The following is a 21,248-nucleotide window of genomic DNA, read 5'->3' as shown; positions in this document are numbered from 1 at the left end:
TCATAAAGTATTTATATGTAGGCACAGGTGTATATGAAAGGCCATGCTTTCCTAGCCCTCATCCTCTTCAGAAAGTATCTTACTTTAGTCTCTTCTGAATTTTGGATAGGAAAAGTAATTAATTTGGCTATGCTCTGACTAATTCCTTGCAATTATTTACATCAATTAAGTAAGAATAATAAAAGCCTTCGGTAATAGATCATCATTGAACTATTGTTCTCACTTAGAAATAGCGTCCTAAAATGTTGATAAATGAAGATTTGCTTTTATTTTGCAGCAGCTGGACTATAGAACTCATTGCATGAGTTTTGAATAGTTACAAATTAACTATGCATATCTGTGTTTATATCTGTGTTGGTATTTGCAGCACTAGAGACATCTATTTCTCAGGCAGTTCTTGATCTACATGAACAATGGAGTGATATATATGTGTAATATAGCTACTTCAGTGAAGGCTATGAAGACTAAGAAGTGTGTAGGAGTTTACATAAGGAAATTATATGACTTCAGTAGGTTGAAAAGATCTACTGGATCCCAGTATCCCAACCCCTCTTGTGCCTTTGTCAAGCCTGTGTGTTACAGCCTGTTGATATTGAGTTGCAGTGAGCTGAAGTGAGTGCTCTTTTTCCTTCACCTCTTCAAACGTGTTGAACTGTGGAGTGTCATGGAAGAGCTTTTTTCCTTTGAAGGAAGCTGTATCTCCGTGGTGTATAGTAAAATAAAACAGAAAGTAGACTTGTTCTTTCACAGATTTCAAGTTTCCTTACAGAGAAAATGTATAAGTTGCACCGATATGACTACTTCAGTAGAAAATCGTACCACTAATTAAAATAATGATCTGTGCATAGCTCAGGGCATAAATCATTCTGTATTTCATTACAACAAATAGAGGCAAATGTAATTTGATCTTCAAGGTCTTAAAACTATGTTTAAAAAAAATGTAAAAGTTGGACATGGTTTGAAAGGCTCTGAAAAATTAACAGGCATGATCACAAGCAGTGAAGCTGAAGCCTTAGGATCTTACTTTGAAATTTCCTGATATTACCTAAACACCACTTTACAGCTATTATGTACTGAACATAAGCTGAGGAGAGGTCATGAGATTTCTTGTTACTGTCACCCCTTTCCACGGCTCCTTTTTTTTTTTCTTTTTCCTCTTGTGTTTCCTTGTTCAGATATGTTCTTTGACAAATTAATTTCCCCAAATAGTGAAAGCTTTCTAGCAGAGATGTTTGTTGGCAAGTTTGAGAGTCTGGGGATGAATACTTGCTAACAAAACTGTTTTTTTGTTTATTTAAGGTTGCTAATCTTGCTTGTTCGTTGTCAACAAATGAAGATGGAATGAAAATTGTCCAAGTGGCAGCTAATCACATAGAGACTTTGTGCCCACAGGTATGACTTTTTCAGTTAATCCCCATGACAGCGCACTGAGCACACACTGTATATTTGTCACACAACACAGATGTTTAGTCATGCTCCTTCAGTCTAAATTCACATTCCATTCACACAGCTTAGCGTAGTAAATAGAGACCAAATGTTAAATCAAGGGCAAATACTCAGTTAATTTGTTTATTTTTTCTTAGTGGTTAATATAGGAATTGTTAATAGTCTGTATTGATTGGGAGTTTTAAAAAGCTGTAAAAATTGCAGTTGAAGAAACATGCTGTTCTGTTTCTGAAACTAAGCCTGATTGAATGAACAGTGTAATGTGACAGGCAAATTGGGAGTATTTTTATTCTTAGAAAGCAAGACATGTTTTGACCTTTAACTTGAAATATTATTACCACTTGATTTGTTTTTTGTCTATGTGAATGTTAAAGTATGAATTCTTCTGATTATCATCAATTCAAAAGCTTGAGCTTTTGTCTTAAGCAAATGAATGAAAAACAGCACAGATACAGATAAATTTTTGGTACTTAATATCTTATAAAAAGTATTCAGTCTGTATTTGTCACATTCAGAATTACAGAGAGAGAAAAACTGCAGTTACATCTGTTTAAAGGAAAGATTTTACTGAGGTGTGTGAATCTGAGTGTTTCAGCCTTGAGGCTGCATAATTTCAAGATCATTAGTTCTTTGAAGAACACTATAGTTTACAGGGTGGCCTAAATATTCTTACCCTTTTGCGTGTTTGAATGCTAAATGTAGTTGAAATAGAAGGTGAAGAGCAAATGTTAATAATGTGTTCAATTACAAGCTTGAGAAGTCCATTTTATGCCTGTTGAGTAAATGCAACACTTGGGGAGAAAGAAACTTCTATCAAGGAAATGTGATATTCTGAAAATATCACAGATCAGTGTTTTCTCTTGAATCATTCAGTTTCTTGGGAGTTTGGCAGGTTTGACCAGCAAAACTTGCCTTGTAGCACTGGGGAAAAGGCAGATACAGAATTGGCAGACCCTGGAGGAAAGCCTTTTAATTGTTAGAATTCATAGACATGCTTAATGCATAGACATTAATTATACTGTACTGTAGTTAAAATGTAGAGGGTTGATTCTGAACTCTGACAATATTTTCTTTTTTCCTCAGGTGAGATTATTAGCAAATATTTTGACTGTTCAATAAATGAAATAATTTAGGCATGTATGTTAGAGCTGATATGAAACACATAATACCTGTTGTTCCTGAAATTTCATGAATGCTTCATGCGAAATAAATTTTAAAAATATTTAATGTTCAATAAATAATAATGAATAGAATAAAGAAATAAAGAGCTGCTAGCCTATGTTTTGATGAAGGAAGAATTATTTCTGTTCATGTTACTAGCTTTTGGTTGGGAGAATTTTGTTGAGTATTGTCAGGTAGGTAAAATCTACAATGTCACTTGTTCTGTGTGGGTGTCCATGTTACCTCCCTGGTGTGCAAACAAAATCATGACCTCATCAAATGCATGAGAAAGAAAGAAAAGGAAAAGAACCCACAAAAGCAAACAAACTTCTGTTTTTGAACAGCAAGGATATAAATCTGTAAAGCTGTTTTGCTAATACAGATCTTGGGTTTGTTACCCTTATGCTTCAGTTCAGTGGTATGTTTGAAGAAGTCTCTGGTTCCTCTAATAGTTGGTTCTCTGGAATAGGCAAAGATACCTGATAAGAGGGTAAACCTGTCAATATAGAGATGGAAAAATATCCCAAATGTAGGAAACCAGAGATTAGCAGACAAGGATCTGGCTTGTCTGTTTAAATTCTTGATAGGTTTTTACATTTTTACGGGCTAATCAGCTTTCGGGTGGTTCAACAAGTATGTCTGTCACACTAGGCCAACCAGAGGAGGAACAAGGGAGGAAAGACTGAGAAAAACCTGTGTATTTGTGTATAGGGAGGATCTGGCCTGTTATTTGACCTGGCTTCTGTATTAGTACTAGGTCTTCTTTCCTTACCTGCCTTAAGGTGGGCCTCTGGTTTTGCTGGGTTGGGGAGCTCTGCTGAGGGATAAGCTTGAGGAGTAAGATGCCTTCTGCAACAGGCTCTGAAGGAGCGAGGAGGTGAGAAGGAAGCCGTTGATCGGATCTTGGATGGAGTTGAAGGCTTTAGATATGTGACTTAACCTGGGATAAGGATATGATGTTGGGGGAGAGCAGAGAAGAAAGACTGAACTGTAGCTAAGGTAGGTGAAGGTGTGCTTGTTCTCTATGAAGCTCATGTTTGTCAGAAACACATGTAGTGGAGGTGCTGTGATGCACATAATGAGAGATAATGACATTTTCCTCCGTGAGGGAATGGGAGCCAGGGAGTGCTGAGAGCATTAATGCAAACGGATCCTGAGCTGATACTTTGGAGGGGAGGAATGACCTTGAGCCTAAAGCTGGAACAGATGTTTCAAAGTGGAGATCAGAAGTGGCTAGTCTCAAGGCAGCAGCTGGTAAGAGCTTCAGCATGTCAAAGGGCTCTGGCTAGAGCCTTTTTATTAGCATAAAGATCCCTGGAGAGTTTTAAGGAGCAGGAGGTTTGGGCTTCTTTTGGAAGAACCACACCTGAAAAAGTGAATTTTAGGCTCACTTCCTTTGAAGATGAGATCTTGCTGGAGCTTGCTACTAGTTACTGAAATGGCGCAGTGTGATTAGTTCTGCAGGGAGCCACGTCTGTTCTGGTATGTCATGCAGTGAAGCAAAATGCAGGAAAAGCACATGAATGTTCATGGTTTAGCTTAATCTTTATTTGGTGATAAATTTTTAAAAATCATTCAACCCTATGCAATGTTTTTATCCGATATTTTAAAAAAGATTAGGTATACACTGGTATAACCAGAACCTCAGACAGTGACTTCTGTTTTTCTCTTAAGTATTGAGAGAGAGATGGAAACCATCTAGTTATAAAGCTATTAGGTGAGAAGGAAATCTATGTAACAGGAAATCCATTAGAGGTTGAGTTGCTCTTTGTGTTTAGAAAATAAAAATAGAGGTGAGGGAAAGTAGCCTTAAAAAAAGAGAGAGAGTGTGCATCTTGAGCTGTTTTAAATGTATATTAAGCTGTCACCTCATTTCTCTTCTTAACTTGCACCTAACCAGGAATATATTGGAACCTAAGGCAGATATTACAGCATATTTCAGAACTACTTCCTAAGCTGCTGGAGGAAGTTTGCAAAGACATAAATGTCCTTCTTTATAGGTAGCTGTTGTCAATGCAAAATGTATTATGTGGAAAATGTTGATTCAATGGGTATGAAATGCACACTGAGCAAGGTAAACTTGTGGTCACTTTGGATGTGAAGCGTACATGCTCAGATAGTGATACTGACTCGGAGAATGCTGTCTCCCTGAGTCTCATCTTTGTATTCAAGCTATTCGAGCTATTGGCTAAAAAGTAGTGCCCATTACACATAATTTACTGAGTACATATGATGAAGAGTGAGTGCCTTGTGGTAGGCCAAAAACTTTGTCACAAGCAAGATAGAGTTACAGCCCGTAGGAGATCTGGATACTAGGGTTTATTTAAGAACCAGGGAGATCAGTTTTTACCCTGCTTGATGATACCACATGTGCACTCATTTGTTTTCTCCCCAGTGTTTATTTTCACTAGATCTCGACTTTCCTTCCCTGCAGGGAGATTGCTGCTAGACTGGGAAGGTTGGGCAGAAAGTTACGATGGTTTTGTCCTGCACATGTGCTTGCAGTCACCTGTCTTGGGTCTTACTGTCCCAGGTCCCTGGGTGTCTCCCAGTATTTTATCTCCTCATATTTTCCTGACCTCCAGGATCTTTCCTCACTTCCAAGACTGTTTCTCCTGCCAGGATCTTCATCAGCCTCTTTTTGGGTCCCTAAACCTTCGATTTTTCCCAGTCTAAGCACATGTGCAGAAGCATGAAGTGTGATCCGCCTCCTAATTGGTGGCTCTGTTTTGTGTCTCGCTGTTAATTGGACAATTGGATATGTCAGCTTTGTTCAGTTGAGATGTTAACAGAATTTAAAACCAGCACATACCAGTTGCAGCTAGCTAGTACCAAGCTTGAGCTTGAGAGTTCAGACATTCCTCTTCCCCTGCCCCAGTTATCTGCTGCTTTTAAGTGTTCACAATTTAAACTATTTTTTGCCTACCACAGCCGTACGCCATTCTGAAGGAACCATTTGGAAGTAGGGGAGGTGAGTGAGCGGACCTTTAATGACAGCATCAGCCTCACAGCCACTGTAAGACCTTATGGCTCTCAGGCATCCAAGTGGATTGGTGTGGTTGACTCCTATGGCAGGATATGATGCCAAGGGCACCTTACAGCTTGCTTTGAAAAGGAACAACTTGCAGTACAGACTACGCTGTCCAATAAAACTACACATCATGCTGTGCCTGTTACACGTGGAGGCTGAGGACCAAGACTTGCATCCCAATATGGTAGAATTTGTGTAGTGAAATATTTATTGTTGCTTAGGTGGAAGCTGGTTTCCTCTTAGTCCTTGGCACTCTATCTAAGGGCATGTTTCTTCTGAGAACCATGGAACATTTGGTTCTGTATTCTCTCATATGCTGGTGTAACATCGGTAGAGGCTAGTGCTTTGCCTTGATGACTAATTATTGAGGAAAAGTATGAACGGGAAGATGTTATTTTTAAAACAAATTGCATGGTTCTAACATGTCTTGACTTTCACCGCTGGTGTATGTAGAGTGTCTCCGTTTGGAAACAAATATTTGAGATTTGATATGGTTTTGATTTATTTGTTTTGTAGTGGTAGTTGATGTGTGTGTTCTCTTGATGCCTATAATACCTTGATACCTCTAATCTTAAAATTGTTCTACAGTGGAGTACCCAATTGTAGGTGGGGTTTGGTACCTGTGATAGCATTTCTGCCCTGCACTGCTTGTTCAGAACTGACAAAGAATACTGACTACTGACAAAGAATAAGATGTTTTTTGTCAGTAAGCTTCGTGTCACAGGCTTTGCTCTTACCTATTCATATTGGTTTACAGAGTTCGTAATATGCAGCAAATGCATATCTAAGTGTGTTTTGTTTCTCCCTTATCCTACTTCTCCTTCAGTAGAAATGTATTCTGTAGTTCTTTTAGTGCCCATACTTCCCTTCCCTTCCCACCCTCATTTACTTTGTACGTCTGCACCTACAGTTCCTCTTATGCCTTAGCAAAGCACTATTCAAGAAGTTAAGTTGGCATACTTGGAAACAGAGGCATAAGTTTGTTAGTCCTGTTCCTACAACACTTCTAGTTCAGCTGTGAGGAAAAAGCTGTAACAAACACAAAAACCTAATTAGGATCTAGCTAAATGCGTGATTCTGTAGGTATATGAAAAGGAGTGAGAAACGGACACCAGTTGAGGTTAGACTCTAGCAACTTGTAGTGATGACTCATGACAGCAGACTTAATTTTGAGATCTTGCAAAAACCTTCTGAGAATACTTCACACCAGATTTCTGACAACTCTTAAAATGGGAGAATTATACTGTTACGAAACATCCATACTGAAACATCTGATATCAAAAAAAGAGTGTGTGTCTGTTGGATTCCATGCTTGTGAAACTAAACTGCCTCTTAGAGAAAACCCTTTGCTGTTTCACTCCAACTTCGGTTAGTAGGGACACATGGACTGACTTCATTGGGCCCCGTAATTTGCTCTTCTTCATCCAAATTCCGTTAGAAGAGTCCGTCTTCTATTTAGGCTCGTAAATTCACTGATCAAAATGTAAGAAACTGCTTAATGCTTCTGTTGTTCTCAATGCTATTCACAGGGGAGCTCAAATCACATGATTTCACTTACGAACTCTTGCACAACTTGTTGGGGGATTTGGGAGAGAGACCCCTATCAGTCTTTGTGATAGATTAGAAAGGACACAAGACATTTTGGTTAGAAAGGACACAAGGCAAGTGTTCCCACTCTTGAAGGATGTCTCAGAAATTTCCAGTGCTTCTGTTTAAATTTCAGAGCATAAAAATATATGTATAGACTCATCTTCTCTCACTCTAAAAACTCTCAGGGACAAAAGATGAACGTTCTGGTCATATTTCTTTTTCTTTCTTTCCTGAAAAGAGCCCTGTTAGTATTTAAATCAGGCTGATTATTATTTTGGTTTGCAGTGCATTAGGACCTGTTTTGGGTGACTGGCTTTGCTGGGATCATTTTGCTGAGATGTAATTTTTCTTTCAATATGGAATTCAATGCAGAAATTACATAAAACACAGAATTACTACTTCTTAAGCGAGGGCTTTCACCTTTCCCACAGAAAGAACTCTGACTAAGAATGTTTAATGTATGCAAAAGCATCTGCTAAGCATCCTATTTCAGTGTAGTTTTCAGCACTTTCACAATCTGAATCAAAATGTTTATTTCTAGGCAGGTGTATCTGTCATCTTTTAAGTAATATTTGGATTATGTTATTTAACACCATTCAGTAAAATAAAATCTACTGTTAGTAAATTCTTAGTAAAATGGCCAGCTCCCAAAATGGAGTGTAGATGTGGCCAACAGTCAAAAGTCCTGCTGATAACTGTCTCTGAAAACAGCTACTGCTATTCTGCAACCCTGCTGGTCATAGACTGGAACAGACAACGTGTGGTATGTATTGACCTGTGTTACCTGAGCACTGATCTCTAATATACTTAGTGTATGGTATACTGGGTTCATTGTTGCAGTTGGTTTTTATTTTTATATTTGCTGTTCTTTCCCCTCCTACAATACATGTAAAAAAAATTGTACTAATGAAAAGAGCATAACACTTGCACATTTGTGGAAGATACAGCTCTAATTCTCAATGCCATCTTTTCTTGCTGCTTGGAACTTAATATGCTGTTAGCTATTTTTAATATTAGTTGGTATGTGATAAACCACTAAAGATAGAAGCTGAAGTTTTGGCTGTGTGAGTTTGTAAATAAATCAGTGTGGTAGTTCAAGTAACATGGAGAGGTATTAAGGTAAGCAAGATGCTGAGCTGCTCAGTGGGAATATATTTATGCACGTCGTATTTCCAGGCCATTCAAATACTGATCGGACAGCTGTCTTCAACATTTTGTATTTGGCTCGTCCAGCATAATTCATCTGTGTTTTCAATGCCAACATGACTGTCTGGAACTTATGCTGTATTTTGGTTTTACAGATTTGCTTTTCTATTGACACATGTACCTGCAGTGAGGAGAATGGCAAAAACCGCCAAGACTCCTTGCAAGAAACCAGCCCCTGCAGCGTTCCTTTCTTTGAATTTCAGTAATTTCAGCACTGTTGTAGTGATGCTTTCTTTCCTGTCTCTCTTGTGTGTTTTTTTAGGATCATGTGAAATGGTCTGTGCTTATCAGTAAATTCAGCAATACTGGGGAACCAGGAGTTGAGGAACTGAGGTGGTTTCTTTGGAGAGTGTGTGTGTGTGTGTGTGTGTGTTTGTCTGTAGAAGAGATCCAGACAAAGCATCTCCAGTCCAGTCTACAAGCCACTTCTGTCCTCTTCCAAAGTACACTGAGTACACCTACAATTTGGTGCAAAGTAGCATGGAAGCCTTCAGCAGCCAAACAGTGACAGCAGCGTGCCCTACACATACTAATATTCAACTGAGAAGCTCTAATTTGCAAGCAGGGCTTGCATGTTCTCTGCATTCTTTCTTAAAGCTATGATCATAACTTTTGCTATGCTTCCTATATGTTTTGCTCAAGCTTTAAATGTGAATGTCCTCTAAATTTTTTTTTTCTCTAAATTAAACATTTTATCAGTGTGTTTTTTACCTTATAAAAGTGAACAGGGGAATTTAGTCTTTCCTTTGAGCTATGTTTCGATTTACACTTAAATTGTTTCGCCCTTTTTGGCTGATACAGATAGATGGATATTATTTGCGTCTGTGTTATTTTCTAGAAAGTAGGTACTGTATTGAACAAACCTGAAGATTCTCGTTCACAAAAATGAGACTTGATAGCTAATAAGTGGGCAGCATCTTTTGATGTGTTACATTTTTCCGGTATTGGAGTTTAATTATATATTTTATGATGCTGTGGATTTCTGAAGCTAGCAATTTACATCTCCTACATATTTACTTTTTCATCAGAGAAAATCAATCATCCATTTTGTTATTTGCTCTGGTACATTAAATGGTGGGGGACACTGAGGAAGTTTTTTATTAACCTCATAAAAACTCTTCACCAATATCACTTTAATAACCACAATTGTTTCATCTTCTTGGTTGAACCGTCTGTGTGGCATCTCCTTTTATCTGTCTTAATACCATTTTCTTCAAATATAGCAGACTTGTGCAAGGGCAGAAGTAATGGGGGGGAACATAGTAAATCAGTGAGTTCTCTACCATCTGCTTTAAAAGAGATAAAACAGATGTTAGTTATCTCTAACAGTATCAGACATCTTCTTAAGTACCATCTCCAGCCTTTCAATTGAGAGATTAATTAAAAGTACATATCATGCCTTAATATTTCTAAAACAAAAGGAAAGATATTTTGGTGAAGTGATACATTTTTCATGTAGGTTTTCACGATGTTAGAAAAGTCCACACACAATGCTGCTAAAGTTAATGAAGCAATTGTCATTAACCTTGATAGCTATGGTAGTCTGCTTGAGCATTCCTATGTTTAATTCTTTCTCTTACACCTTTGTTATACAACCAGTTTAATCTGGCATGCATTATCAGTGCTGCTAGAGACTTAATCTCCCTCCCTACTCTCAAGCTGTTATTTCTGCCTCCTTCCTTATGACTAACAATAGCAATCATACAGCTATTCAGTGATCTGGCTCAGGAAACTGATACAGCTGAGGATTAACCTGGGAAGCAAGGAAGAAGGTTAGTTTTCATCGAAGTCAGTTGCCTGATGTAGTTTGCCGTCTGGGTGTATGAATACTGCTTGCTGACTCAAGGGAAGGAATGAGGAAAAAGGGGTCTAAAGGAGGAGCAGGGCACTGCTTTTGGCGGCAGTGCAGACTAATGCCAGGTTGAGCTGACAGTGACGCAGCTTTGGTGTTAGAAGTTAATGTTTCTTTTCAGTATTAGTAGATAGCTATGGTTACCAGCTATCAGGAGACATTGCATGGAAAAAAGTTGTTAGTCTAGTCCTCAAGTATAATAATATATGATCCTATTTGGACGGATAGTCCATTGAACCATCAGAACACTGCAGCCTTAATGTGATGGGCAACCCGCAGAAAAGGAACATGTACAAAACCAGCTGTGCTCCAGTTTCGAGTCTGGCTATCTGACGAGGACTGAAAATGATACAAAAAAGAACCTCTGTCATATCCTCTAGCATCATTTACAGACATTAGTAGTTGTAGGATGTTACCTTTTTCTGTTTGTGAAAATTGAGGTTTGTTGTTTTAAAAAGATGATAAAGCATGTGGTATTTTTAGCTGGCCAGGGTACTATGGAATCCTAAAGCTGTGGGCTACCAAAACGTATTGGAAGGCCTAATGCTTTGTGCTGTTATAAAAATAGTTAGCTGGATGTTTGCTTTGGCTTGAACTTTTCCAATAAACAGCGTTTGAAGGGGGGGAAAAAATAATAATATGACTCTTAGATTGCCCTGGAAGTCTCATGTTGGCTGTGACTGCTTGGCTGTTTTGTGATAGTACTTGGAGAGAGAATAATTAACTACAAAATGCCTTGAGGTTTTGAGTCTTCACTTTCATCTTCCAGCATCTGTTGTTTTAGAATAGAATCTTCAACAAATTCTCAGTTTGTAGTATTAAAAAAAAATACCAACCCTGAGTGGCCTCAACTTCTGTAGTGGTACAGAAGCTGTTCTGCTTTATCCTCTTCTGCTTGCCCCACTTGCAGTTAGTGGACACAAGACACGAGAATGATCAAGTTTCTTAAAGTTGCTGGAAAGGCATTTGCTGTAGATTCATACTGCACAAAAGTGCTATCAATGTTTTGGAAACAATTTATTTTTCCCTGTGCGTTTAAAACTTGAAAGTATTCTTCCTGGAAAGGTATTTCTTTCTTATCTCTTCAACTTCATCCTTTTTCCTGAATTTATACATTTTCCTGAGATGCCACATTTTGTTGGTGGCAGTCCTGCAGCAGAATGCCAGGGAAGGAAAGAAAGGCAATAAAACATTATTAGAGACTTGCTGTGATAAAAAAAATCTACTGAGTGTGGGGAGGAGGGTGGTCATACAGTAGGAAAGCTTAAAGTAGTACAAGATAACAAAATAATACGGCTGTTAAAGAGATGTAGTTTTGCATGGTTTTTGGAAGAGGGGGCTGGATAGCAATAAGGAGCAGAGAATATAAATAGCTATAGCATGCAGTAATAGTGAGGTGTAAATAGCATAGGTTGACAAGGGAATACGTTTCTCTTGTTGAAGCAAGAAGCTAAAACCACGCTATTGATATGTGGTTCCATCTGCCATAACTTTGTTCTGTGGCATTGGGCATATCGCTGTTATCAGCTGTTTACCTAATTTTGAGATGCTTTTCAGCTGGAATATTGGAAGTGTGATGGACGTCCTTATGGGTGCTTCAGCACCCTGGAGGCAACTGGTGATATAGATGGTGGGGAACATACGCAAGCGCTTAGTCTGGCAAGCATCAAGGGAAGTGAATGAGGTAGACATAAGTTCGATGTAGTTGCAGCATCGACAGGGTGGGGCTGCATGGTCCACATTCTTGTATGTGAATATACGTCCTATGAGCTGCAGCTAAGGAACAGCCTTTTTGGCAATTTCTAGTGTCTTCTGCGCAAGCTGGCAAAGCGAAGGCACAAGAATTTTTTTCTTTTTTTCCCTGCACACCTTTCTTCTTCCTCTGTCACTGATGCATGGTCAGTGAGTTGGGGAAATTCTAGCACGTCTCTCAGGGAAGTGTCTGACCTGGAGAAGTGTGAAGAGGTGGATCTTGCAAATTTTGGCTGATTCATGTTTGTGATGAGCTTCCAAGTTTTTAAATTGAGCTTTTAAATGGTTTCTTTCAAGTTTTTAAATTGAGCTTTCAAATGGTGTCCATTGAAGTAGCATCAAATTCAAGGCAGAAGATGACGACTATTCTTGTGTTCTCATGATTTCTTCCTGGAAACTAAGATGCTAAAATGTCATTAAAGAAGGCAAAGAGAGGCGACGTGATCTGCAAGTGGATTTTCTGTGTTGTATTTGTGGAATGATAAATGGAAAGTATATCTGGCAATTTGACTATCTGCTTTTACTAAATTCCAAATCAAAAGTCATTAGGAAATATATAGGTAAGAGCAGCATTGGAAGTAATAGTAAAAGTAGCAAGTACAGCACCAGTTTGTTTGATTCGAGTATCTCTTGGGTGATTGTGCCTTACTGTTGATATTGACACAGAGTCTGGGCTAATTTGCTCTTCTGAGTTAGAAAAAGCTTCATGTACCATCCTAAAGCTGTCACTGCTACTTTAAACAGAATAATTTCAGGCAAAGTTTTCTTTCTAATTTCTGCAAAATGAATTTTAAATTAATAACTGCAGTCACACTGACTTTGTGTTCCACTGTACCGTCACTGAAACTCTTGAAGAATGCAGATTCTGTTGCTGCTTGATCTGTATCTCCAAGGCAGAATTATTACCCATACGTGCATAGTCTACTGGGAAAGATGTTTTCACAAGGAGTTTTTTTCTGGATAGCGCACTCTTTTTAGCTCTGTATATAAACTTAATCCATATATGTGTTCCTCTTACCAAATATTCAAAGACTGTAATAGTAGTGTAGTTACACTGCAGTTTTTCTAGTTCCATTGCAGTTGTATTTTGTGTGTGTGAAGTTTGCTACATGAATGAAGAGTTCATAAGGACCTTTCTATTTTATATGCAGTACACTGTAAATTGGACTAAAGATTTACTTGGATATGAAATCCAATAAACAGAAGGTTAATTACATAAGCTTCATTTTTATATTGTCATTTCAGTATGCAACTAACTTAATTGATAGTTATGGGTGTTGTGTTCAGACACGGGTTTTTAATGCTGAACACCTTTCAAGATCAAGTCCCAAGACTGTAAACTCCCACGGAGAGTTTCCTTTATGTCTGCATACTCCGGAAAGGTTTACTGCAGCTATAGGAGTATAACTTGTGCTATTGACAGTATGGCTTATCCTAGTTTGATCAGCAAACTCAGCTATCACCAGTGCTGATAATTTTTATACTGGTATAGTTGGTATACTGTGATAGAGCATTTACGCAGCCTAAGAGAATGCAGAAGCAGCTTACATCTCTAAAAAGCATTGCTATGTCAAGAGGCTTTGTTCTCACTTTAATATGTTTATACTGAACTGCAGATAGTGGAGCTCCAGTTCTGGATGGAGCACTGTTGAAGATAAGACTTCCACTATGGTTTTCAGTGTAAAATAATAAATGAAACATGATAAACGGAACTCTGTTGTGCTTTTTTGTTTGGTTTTTTTTTTATTTTTTTTTATTTCCTCTTTCACTTATCAGTAAGTCTTGAGGATTATTTTAGCCTTCCATTTCAAGAATTTGCTTCTCTTGAAATTAAAATTTGCATTTGAGAAGGTATTGGTCAAGGCTTGATTAAAATTTTGTGGTCTGTGCTTTCTGGGCAGAATCTCTTTGTCCCCCACATATGTAAAACTGTGGACACAAGAATGTAATTGTGTAGTTAGAAAATTGAAACTGTGGCTAAAATTGGTTAAAATAACTGACCAGTGTTATGATTTGCTTGCTCCTAAGTGACATACACACCCAGTATCCCTTATCTAATAAAAAAAATACAGTTTGAGGAACAGTGTTTTTTGGTTGAGTGGAAAAATGCACTTTTGATTCTTGAAATAAACTAGGGGATTTGTGCGGTCCGCTCCCTATACCTTTGAATATCATATCCAGAACATTCCCTGGGTCATTTACAGACACTATTCAATAAGGGAGGAACAGAAGTATGTGTTTTCTGGTTAACTTCTGTTTCAGTATTGCAAAATAGAGAAATTGAAAGTACTTCACAACTGAAATTACTAATTTCATGCAAATCAGGCACCTGCAATCTGACCTGTAAAAAACCTGCAATGTGTTTTGTGATCTGCTTCACTTGTCAGGTCAAGTGAATTAGTTCTGGAAGGAAGGTGCTGTCAAATGGATTTAAAAATCAGTCTTTAAGTGTTAAAGTCTGTTTTGTCCTCTGTCTCCAAAAAACAAACTATGCACCCAAATGTGAATACTGAATACTTTACTGCATTTTCAGTTCTTCTGCACTTTCATAACATTTTAAACTAAAATAATGGGAATGTCTCTTTTCTAAGCTTTATTTTTATTTTCTTGTCTCAGAATATTTTATTAGGGTTTCTGCTCCATCCCTGAAGTGTTAAAGATAGCTTTGTATGCCTTTTCTGTAGGTTTCCAAATGCATTCAGAAATGTGCATGTAGTCCCTATATAAAACCAAGACATAGTTATTTATGGGGGTGAGGGGGAGCTTTAGAGGACTGCTTGGTGTGTGTGTTTTTGGTTTGGTAGGGGGTGGTTTTTGTTTGGTTGGCTTTTTTTGTTTGTGTTTGGTTTTGTTTTTGTTTTCTTCCTGAGGGGTGCACCATGCCTCTGAGCAGTGCTAGGCTATGTTGGGAGGTATGCTTTTGAGTGAAGTTACACAAATTGTTTTAATAAAATACAAAGCTTTACCCCAATATAATAAAAACATACTTCTGTGTGTCACTAGCAACCACTGTCCAGACATTAGGAGATAAAGCTATGCAGGATGGTCTTTGATTTCTAATTTGGAGTATCAGATCAATGATGTTTGTAGTATTGTTGGCTTACTCCCTACCCCACAATTCTCTTTGTTCTTGAGGGGTTGCTTTACCTGTGCGCTTGTCATTTATTTGCAAGATTCTTGGCCGGTAGCTTGTAATAACAACGTAGAAATTAAATCTGCCCTTAATGGTTGGTATCAAGGCCTTTGCTAGATTTGAACAGTGGGTTAATTTATACGAACTTTGTTCAGTGACCTTTTCTCAAAACTTAGTTACTTAATAATCTCAGAATAAGTAAATCCATATTTAACTTCTAAAACTTATTACCAAACATAGTCAACTATGTCACTATCAAACGAAGTGCCTCCAGTGCAATCCCTTCTTCCTACTTTAAATTATAGGAAAGGAGGAAGAAACAGAATCATACAATACATTATTTAAATGCTAGTTCTGCCAAAATAGAGAGAGATTGCAAATAGGACTTTGAAATTTTATGTTGGATCGTAATTTGTCCTAAGTATTTTAACCATTGCATTTAGTATTTTAGGGATTGCTGTGTTCTTACTATTGCATTATTATTTCTTGCTGGAATTTTTGAGTCTCTGTCCGAAGCAATAGGTGTCTTAATCTTTTCTGAATATAATGTAAAAACTTATGGTCATGTGTTTATCCCATCATACCACCAGTACACCTAACTCCTCATAACTATCAGTATTTGATAATGCTGCTGAGATAGAAGGTTTTCAGGATGTTGTGAGAGAGAGCAGTGGGCTGTGGATGGAACTTCTCTTTTCAGAAGAGGAGGGAAGTTTCTTGTGGAAGTACAATCTTGCTTTTTCACTGATGTGTCACTTTTGATACAATGATTAAATGATCTTCCCTAACCTTGTGTCTCCTTTTAGTTATTTTCAGTGGGGATAGATTTCACCTTTTAAATTCACTGAACAATTAAAGTTGATTTTATTAATAAATATAGCAGATAATTTATTTACTCTTGGAAGGCACTTGCCCCGTGGGTAGAATCTGCCTATTGTCTAGAGCTGTGTTATCAATATGATCTCAATTTTATTTAATGATATTGACTGAAATACATTTTATGATTAAGTATTTTATATACAAGGTACTCTGCTTTCGAAGCTTTTAAATTGTTAGGGGTTTTTCATACCTTTGTTATTTTAATGGCATTTTATGGTACATGCCAAAGCAACAGTGTCATATATCCCTGAGCCTTTTTATCATTATAGTGGGTTTTTTTTGCTTGCAAGTTTGTTTTTTGGGTTAGTAGTAAATACGGATGCTGTCTTACAGAGCTTGGGGATGTCCTGATACTTAAGCTCCCCCACTGCGTTGTTTGAGAAATACAAGGCACAGCTTGACAGAAATAAAGTTCTGCACAATTTTCTGTTAAAAGAACAAAAATAGCAGACTGCCAACATGTTTCTGTGGTTTCTTTAGTAGCGATCCTTGTGTTAGGAAATACTATTTCATGATGTTGCTGCATTATCTATTGATAATGATCAGTTTAAATTTCTATTACCTGTCATTCAACTGACAATCAGTTGATCATTTTGGAAAGGAGGAAGAAAAACTTCAGGTTCTCTTAGACCAAAAATAGTTGGACATGAGTTTTACATCATGCTGTCCCAATTACTTTTGTGAAGTGGAATGAGAGGATTAGTTCAGTAATAGCTTGGAAAAAATCCACCTTCTGAAAGCTCAAAAAATAGTTTTCTGTGTTATTTTGGTGCGTTACTCATGCACACACCTTGATGAATCTTGTGAGGTATGCTTAGAAACTGTTCACATAAATGAATTGGAATTAATATAAGATGCACAAAATAGTGTTGATTTTAAACAAAGACATGCATTCTGATCTCTAGACATGACAGAATCAAATGGCACATCTGATGTACTGTTCACCTTGAGTATAACCGTCCCATTATACTTTCTTTAGCTATAAAAATATGCAACTATGAAGTTCCATCTTCCAGTAACAAAACTATGGTCAAATTAAACGCTTTGAATTAAGTTTCTGTTTATTTACATGAATGTAGAGTGCGCTATCCTATACAGAGGAAGAACTGATTGGAGACCGTTTTTTTTATTACTGTATTTCAGGAAGCAGGATGGCAGTTAAACCTACCAGTTTTCAACTACATTTAGTTATCCTGTAATATTAAGACACAAAATAATTCTTTCTCATAAGAGATTATATTCATGCATATATGATAGATGTACAGTTTTAATACTAAGAAATATGAGTTAGTTTAATGTTTGGGGCCAGGGTTCTCAATCATGTATCAGATTTTGGAGACATTAGCTCTGCATGCAAATCAAGAGAACTTCATGGCCTTTCACATCTTCTGTGAACATGAGCAGTTCTTCAGAATCGCCAGCTTTACAGACTGTTGTGCTTGCCAGTTTGGTGAGACTAGAGAAGGCAACAAGCAGAGTCCCCATCTGGACTTTGCCTTGTGAGACTGTTTTTTATATTTCTGCAATAGAGATTGGTACTAAATCTTTGTATTCTATGCACAAGAGGTATACTTTAGGTATGTGTGTCTGAAAGTCCCTTTTGGCTGAGTCCATGAGAGCTGTGCTGCACTAGGTTTGAGTGCAATCTATTTTCCGTATACATACTATTGTATATATAGATGTTATTTTTCTGTGTCGTTGTCCACGCCTTTCCCTTAGAGATGAACGCCCCAGCCATGCACAGCAAATGAAGCATGTCATCATTCTAAAGGCTAGGATGAAGTAGTCAGTCACTTGACGGTCAAGTCTGAAGAGCAAAGTTGCCCATGCTTTGGTTAGAGTTTGTGCCTTTCATGCTAATTTGTTTTAAACATTAGTCACTGTGAACACTGTAGCTTTGTTTACTGCATCATGTGGGTAAAGGTGGCATAGTGTGGCCAGTGGAGAAAAGAAAATGAGTGACAGAATGCGAAACAAACAGAAATGTAAACTCGGTGTCCGAAGCCTCTTTTTATGGGGACTCCAGTCTTAAGATCTTGTTTTGAAAAGTGTGAACTGAGTTCTAAATAGAAAAGACTCTCATTTCAGAAACATGTTTCTGAAGTTCTTGGATTTGATATGGTAGCTGCTTTTGAGATGTCGTTGCATGTAACTGGAGAAGATACTGCATACAGAAAACGCAGTGAATTAATTCTGGTGGGACAGTTCTTAAGGGCAGTAAGATAATGACTATCAACTTTGGTTTGTTAGTGCATCAGATGAACTGTGACACATTCACCTTTGTAGCAACCTCCTACAGAGGCAGGATTATAAGAATATCAGTGGCATAGAAATGTGTAGGTGATTGAAAGGCTGGTTACAGATGTTGACAAAAGTGAGATAAATGAAATGGATGCCTGAGAATTCAGTTATAAATGAGAGAGGGCTTAAATACCCTCTCTTCTCCGTCACGTGAAATCATACATAGTTACACGTAGACTGTAATTACACGTAGACTTCTAAGGTGTTACTGATCTCCCTGATGAATAAAATGGTTTGAGAATATTTATTCCCAAAGCAAGCTATATGTGTTCCTGTTTTGATTACATTGCTAAACCATGTTATCCTGGGGTGAGCTTTTCCAAATTCAGCCCCTTCAACTTCACTGTATAAGTTTACACTAGGGCAGAATTGACCCTTCTTTTCTTGGAGGTAAATTTCTCTAGCATATTTGAGAAATATTTGACTGAGTTTGGCTCTGCTGTTACTGTGTCAAGTTGGTGGATCTGCCCACTTAATTTTGTTGGAAACTCATCTGCTGGAGGTGCAGATGAATGTAAAGCTGGGTGACCAGCCATTCAACTGCAAAAAAAGACAATCACCAAGCAAAACCCAAGCAATTAATTAAGACTTGATTTGGTTAGAGAGACTAACAGTTTTCAGTATTCACCATATCCTTATATTCTACTTCTAAGAAATTTCTAGTTTTCTTCTGCTGTAGTTACTGCTACATCAGACCTTTGCCCTTGCTTCTTTCCTTGTTTTATTTAATTAAAACGCTGATAAAAGTATTCTCTTGTAATGTTACTCCAACCCTGCTATGCACTTCTTACTCTTTTGTTGTCTCCTTTTGCCTGACCTTAAGCTGGGTGACTCATCCTTACCTGAAGGCACCATCTCACTGAACATTGCTTCCTTCCCTTGTGTGACAGGATAGATGTCTGTTGGACTCCAGTTTGTTATTTCTAAAATAAAGGAGTAACTGTCCTATAGCCTAAGGCTACCCCCTGAATGCTGTTCAGGTGGGTTTTGGTTTTTTGTTTTGTTTTGAGTTTTGTTGGGGCCCCTTTCCCCTTTCCCCTTTCCCCTTTCCCCTTTCCCCTTTCCCCTTTCCCCTTTCCCCTTTCCCCTTTCCCCTTTCCCCTTTCCCCTTTCCCCTTTCCCCTTTCCCCTTTCCCCTTTCCCCTTTCCCCTTTCCCCTTTCCCCTTTCCCCTTTCCCCTTTCCCCTTTCCCCTTTCCCCTTTCCCCTTTCCCCTTTTTTCCCTCGTTTTAAACTGTTAGGCACAGGAGTAGCTCCCTGAAAGCTACACCTACTGTGTATGCCTCAAATCTCGTTTTACCTTAGCTGTATTTTTATGTAGCCATCAACTGTTCAGAAGCTAGTTAGTAGAGTGCATGTAGGATTGTTTTATTATTGTCATCATTTCGCTCTATCCTCAAGCTTCCCTTAACTTGTGCAATCTTCTGTTATTGTTCTGTTAACTTCTTGAGACTGGCTTTCATTTAATGGAGTGTGTAGAATGTGGTTTATCCTGTACTTGATGAGGACATATGTATGTTACTGCAGTACAAGTAGTAATAATAAATGCTGCCCTCAGCTAACTTGTGCTCAGAAGTGCAAGGAGATATTTGAAAACTATTAATTTAGCTCCTGGCGATATGCCCAAGCAGTAGAGCAGGAGGAATAACAACTTTCTGGTAATGTTTACCTGAAGTGTGAGATCTGTAGTGCAGAAATACAACATTTGGGACAACATTTGGGGAAAAAATAATGATAGGTAATGATGGAATTAGAACAGCCTAAATATGCTGTAATAAGATAGAGTAAGGCTGTATTTAATTGGCCAGCAACAAATTATAACCCTGTTTTAGATCAGGAAGCAGTGATGAAACAATGACTTCAGATTAGTTTTGTTCTCATTGTGTCTTGAGGTCAATTCAGATTATGATAAATTTATGCCATAAATGATAATTGGAGTGAGGCAGAAAAGCTAATTAAGCTCCACGAAGCCTAAGAAATTGGCTAAAACTCTTTCAGCTTGGTCTCTTGCTGGTAAGAATGTGAGCGCCCTGGTGTGAAGTATGTGTGTTTTCTTTTTTGATTTTTCTTCTTTTTACAGGAAAAGAGGGTTTAAAACTCCATTTTACTTGCATGATAATGTATCTCTTCAAGTTTCTTAGAGCATATTGAAAATAGCTCAGTCTAAATCATACATTTTAGGTTTTTTGTATGTGAGTGCCACTGGTGGATTCACATTTTTTCTGGATTTCTAGTTATATTTTGTTCTGAACCTCAAAATATTAGTGATGTTCCAGTATTTCAAAAGATTTTAAAGACATACATCGTATCATTTCTTAATAAAAAACAGATAAAGCTTCTTGCCAAGTTTGATTTTTCTACAATTAAGTAAAAAAAAAATAAAAAAATCAGATGATTCAAAAAAAATAACATGAGACTGATCTTGATGAACAGCATTGTATTGCACTGTTTCGCTGAGCAAAAGTGGCAGTTGCCTCTTGCTTACTGTTTTTGTTCCTATTGGATCTGAGGTGGATCTGAGCCCCCTTTTCCAGTCATACTGGGAATGTCCAACGAAGACTGATGACTACAGGTTTGGAACTCCTTCTAAGCCTATACAAAGGACCTTTTCATGGTTGCTGCTCCTAATTTAATGAATCTTGGCTATCGGGACAGTTCCAGATAGAAGAAAGCCAATAGCATAGCAGTGCTTAGCCAAGCTTTAGCAACCTTGCTTAACCCTTAGGTCTGTCACCTTGACATGGTTCCCAGGGAAAACAAAGACACATGGTCTATACCCTGCTCTGCAACTTGGCTATGATAGGATTTTAATTTAATCGATATCAATTTCAGTTGTTTTATGGAATGTAGGTATTGTCACACCATGGAAGTCACATTTATTCAAAGTGGAATTAAGTC

The 21,248-nt window shown here is 37.8% G+C and overlaps 1 protein-coding gene across 1 annotated transcript in view; it reads left to right on the top strand.

Moving 5' to 3' along the window:
* The window catches only part of CTNNA3 (catenin alpha 3), a gene marked incomplete at both ends in the record, with an annotated part of 542,611 nt that overhangs the window by 346,424 nt on the left and 174,939 nt on the right, over positions 1-21,248 (top strand). The window contains one exon of the mRNA XM_082309238.1: positions 1,300-1,392. Coding sequence (XP_082165364.1) covers positions 1,300-1,392 — 93 coding nt within the window. The remainder of the gene's footprint in view (positions 1-1,299; positions 1,393-21,248) is intronic.

This window comes from Platalea leucorodia, assembly GCF_965183815.1.
Source record: "Platalea leucorodia genome assembly, chromosome: 4".
NCBI classification, from domain to species: domain Eukaryota; kingdom Metazoa; phylum Chordata; class Aves; order Pelecaniformes; family Threskiornithidae; genus Platalea; species Platalea leucorodia.
This window is presented reverse-complemented; position numbering and strand designations above follow the sequence as displayed.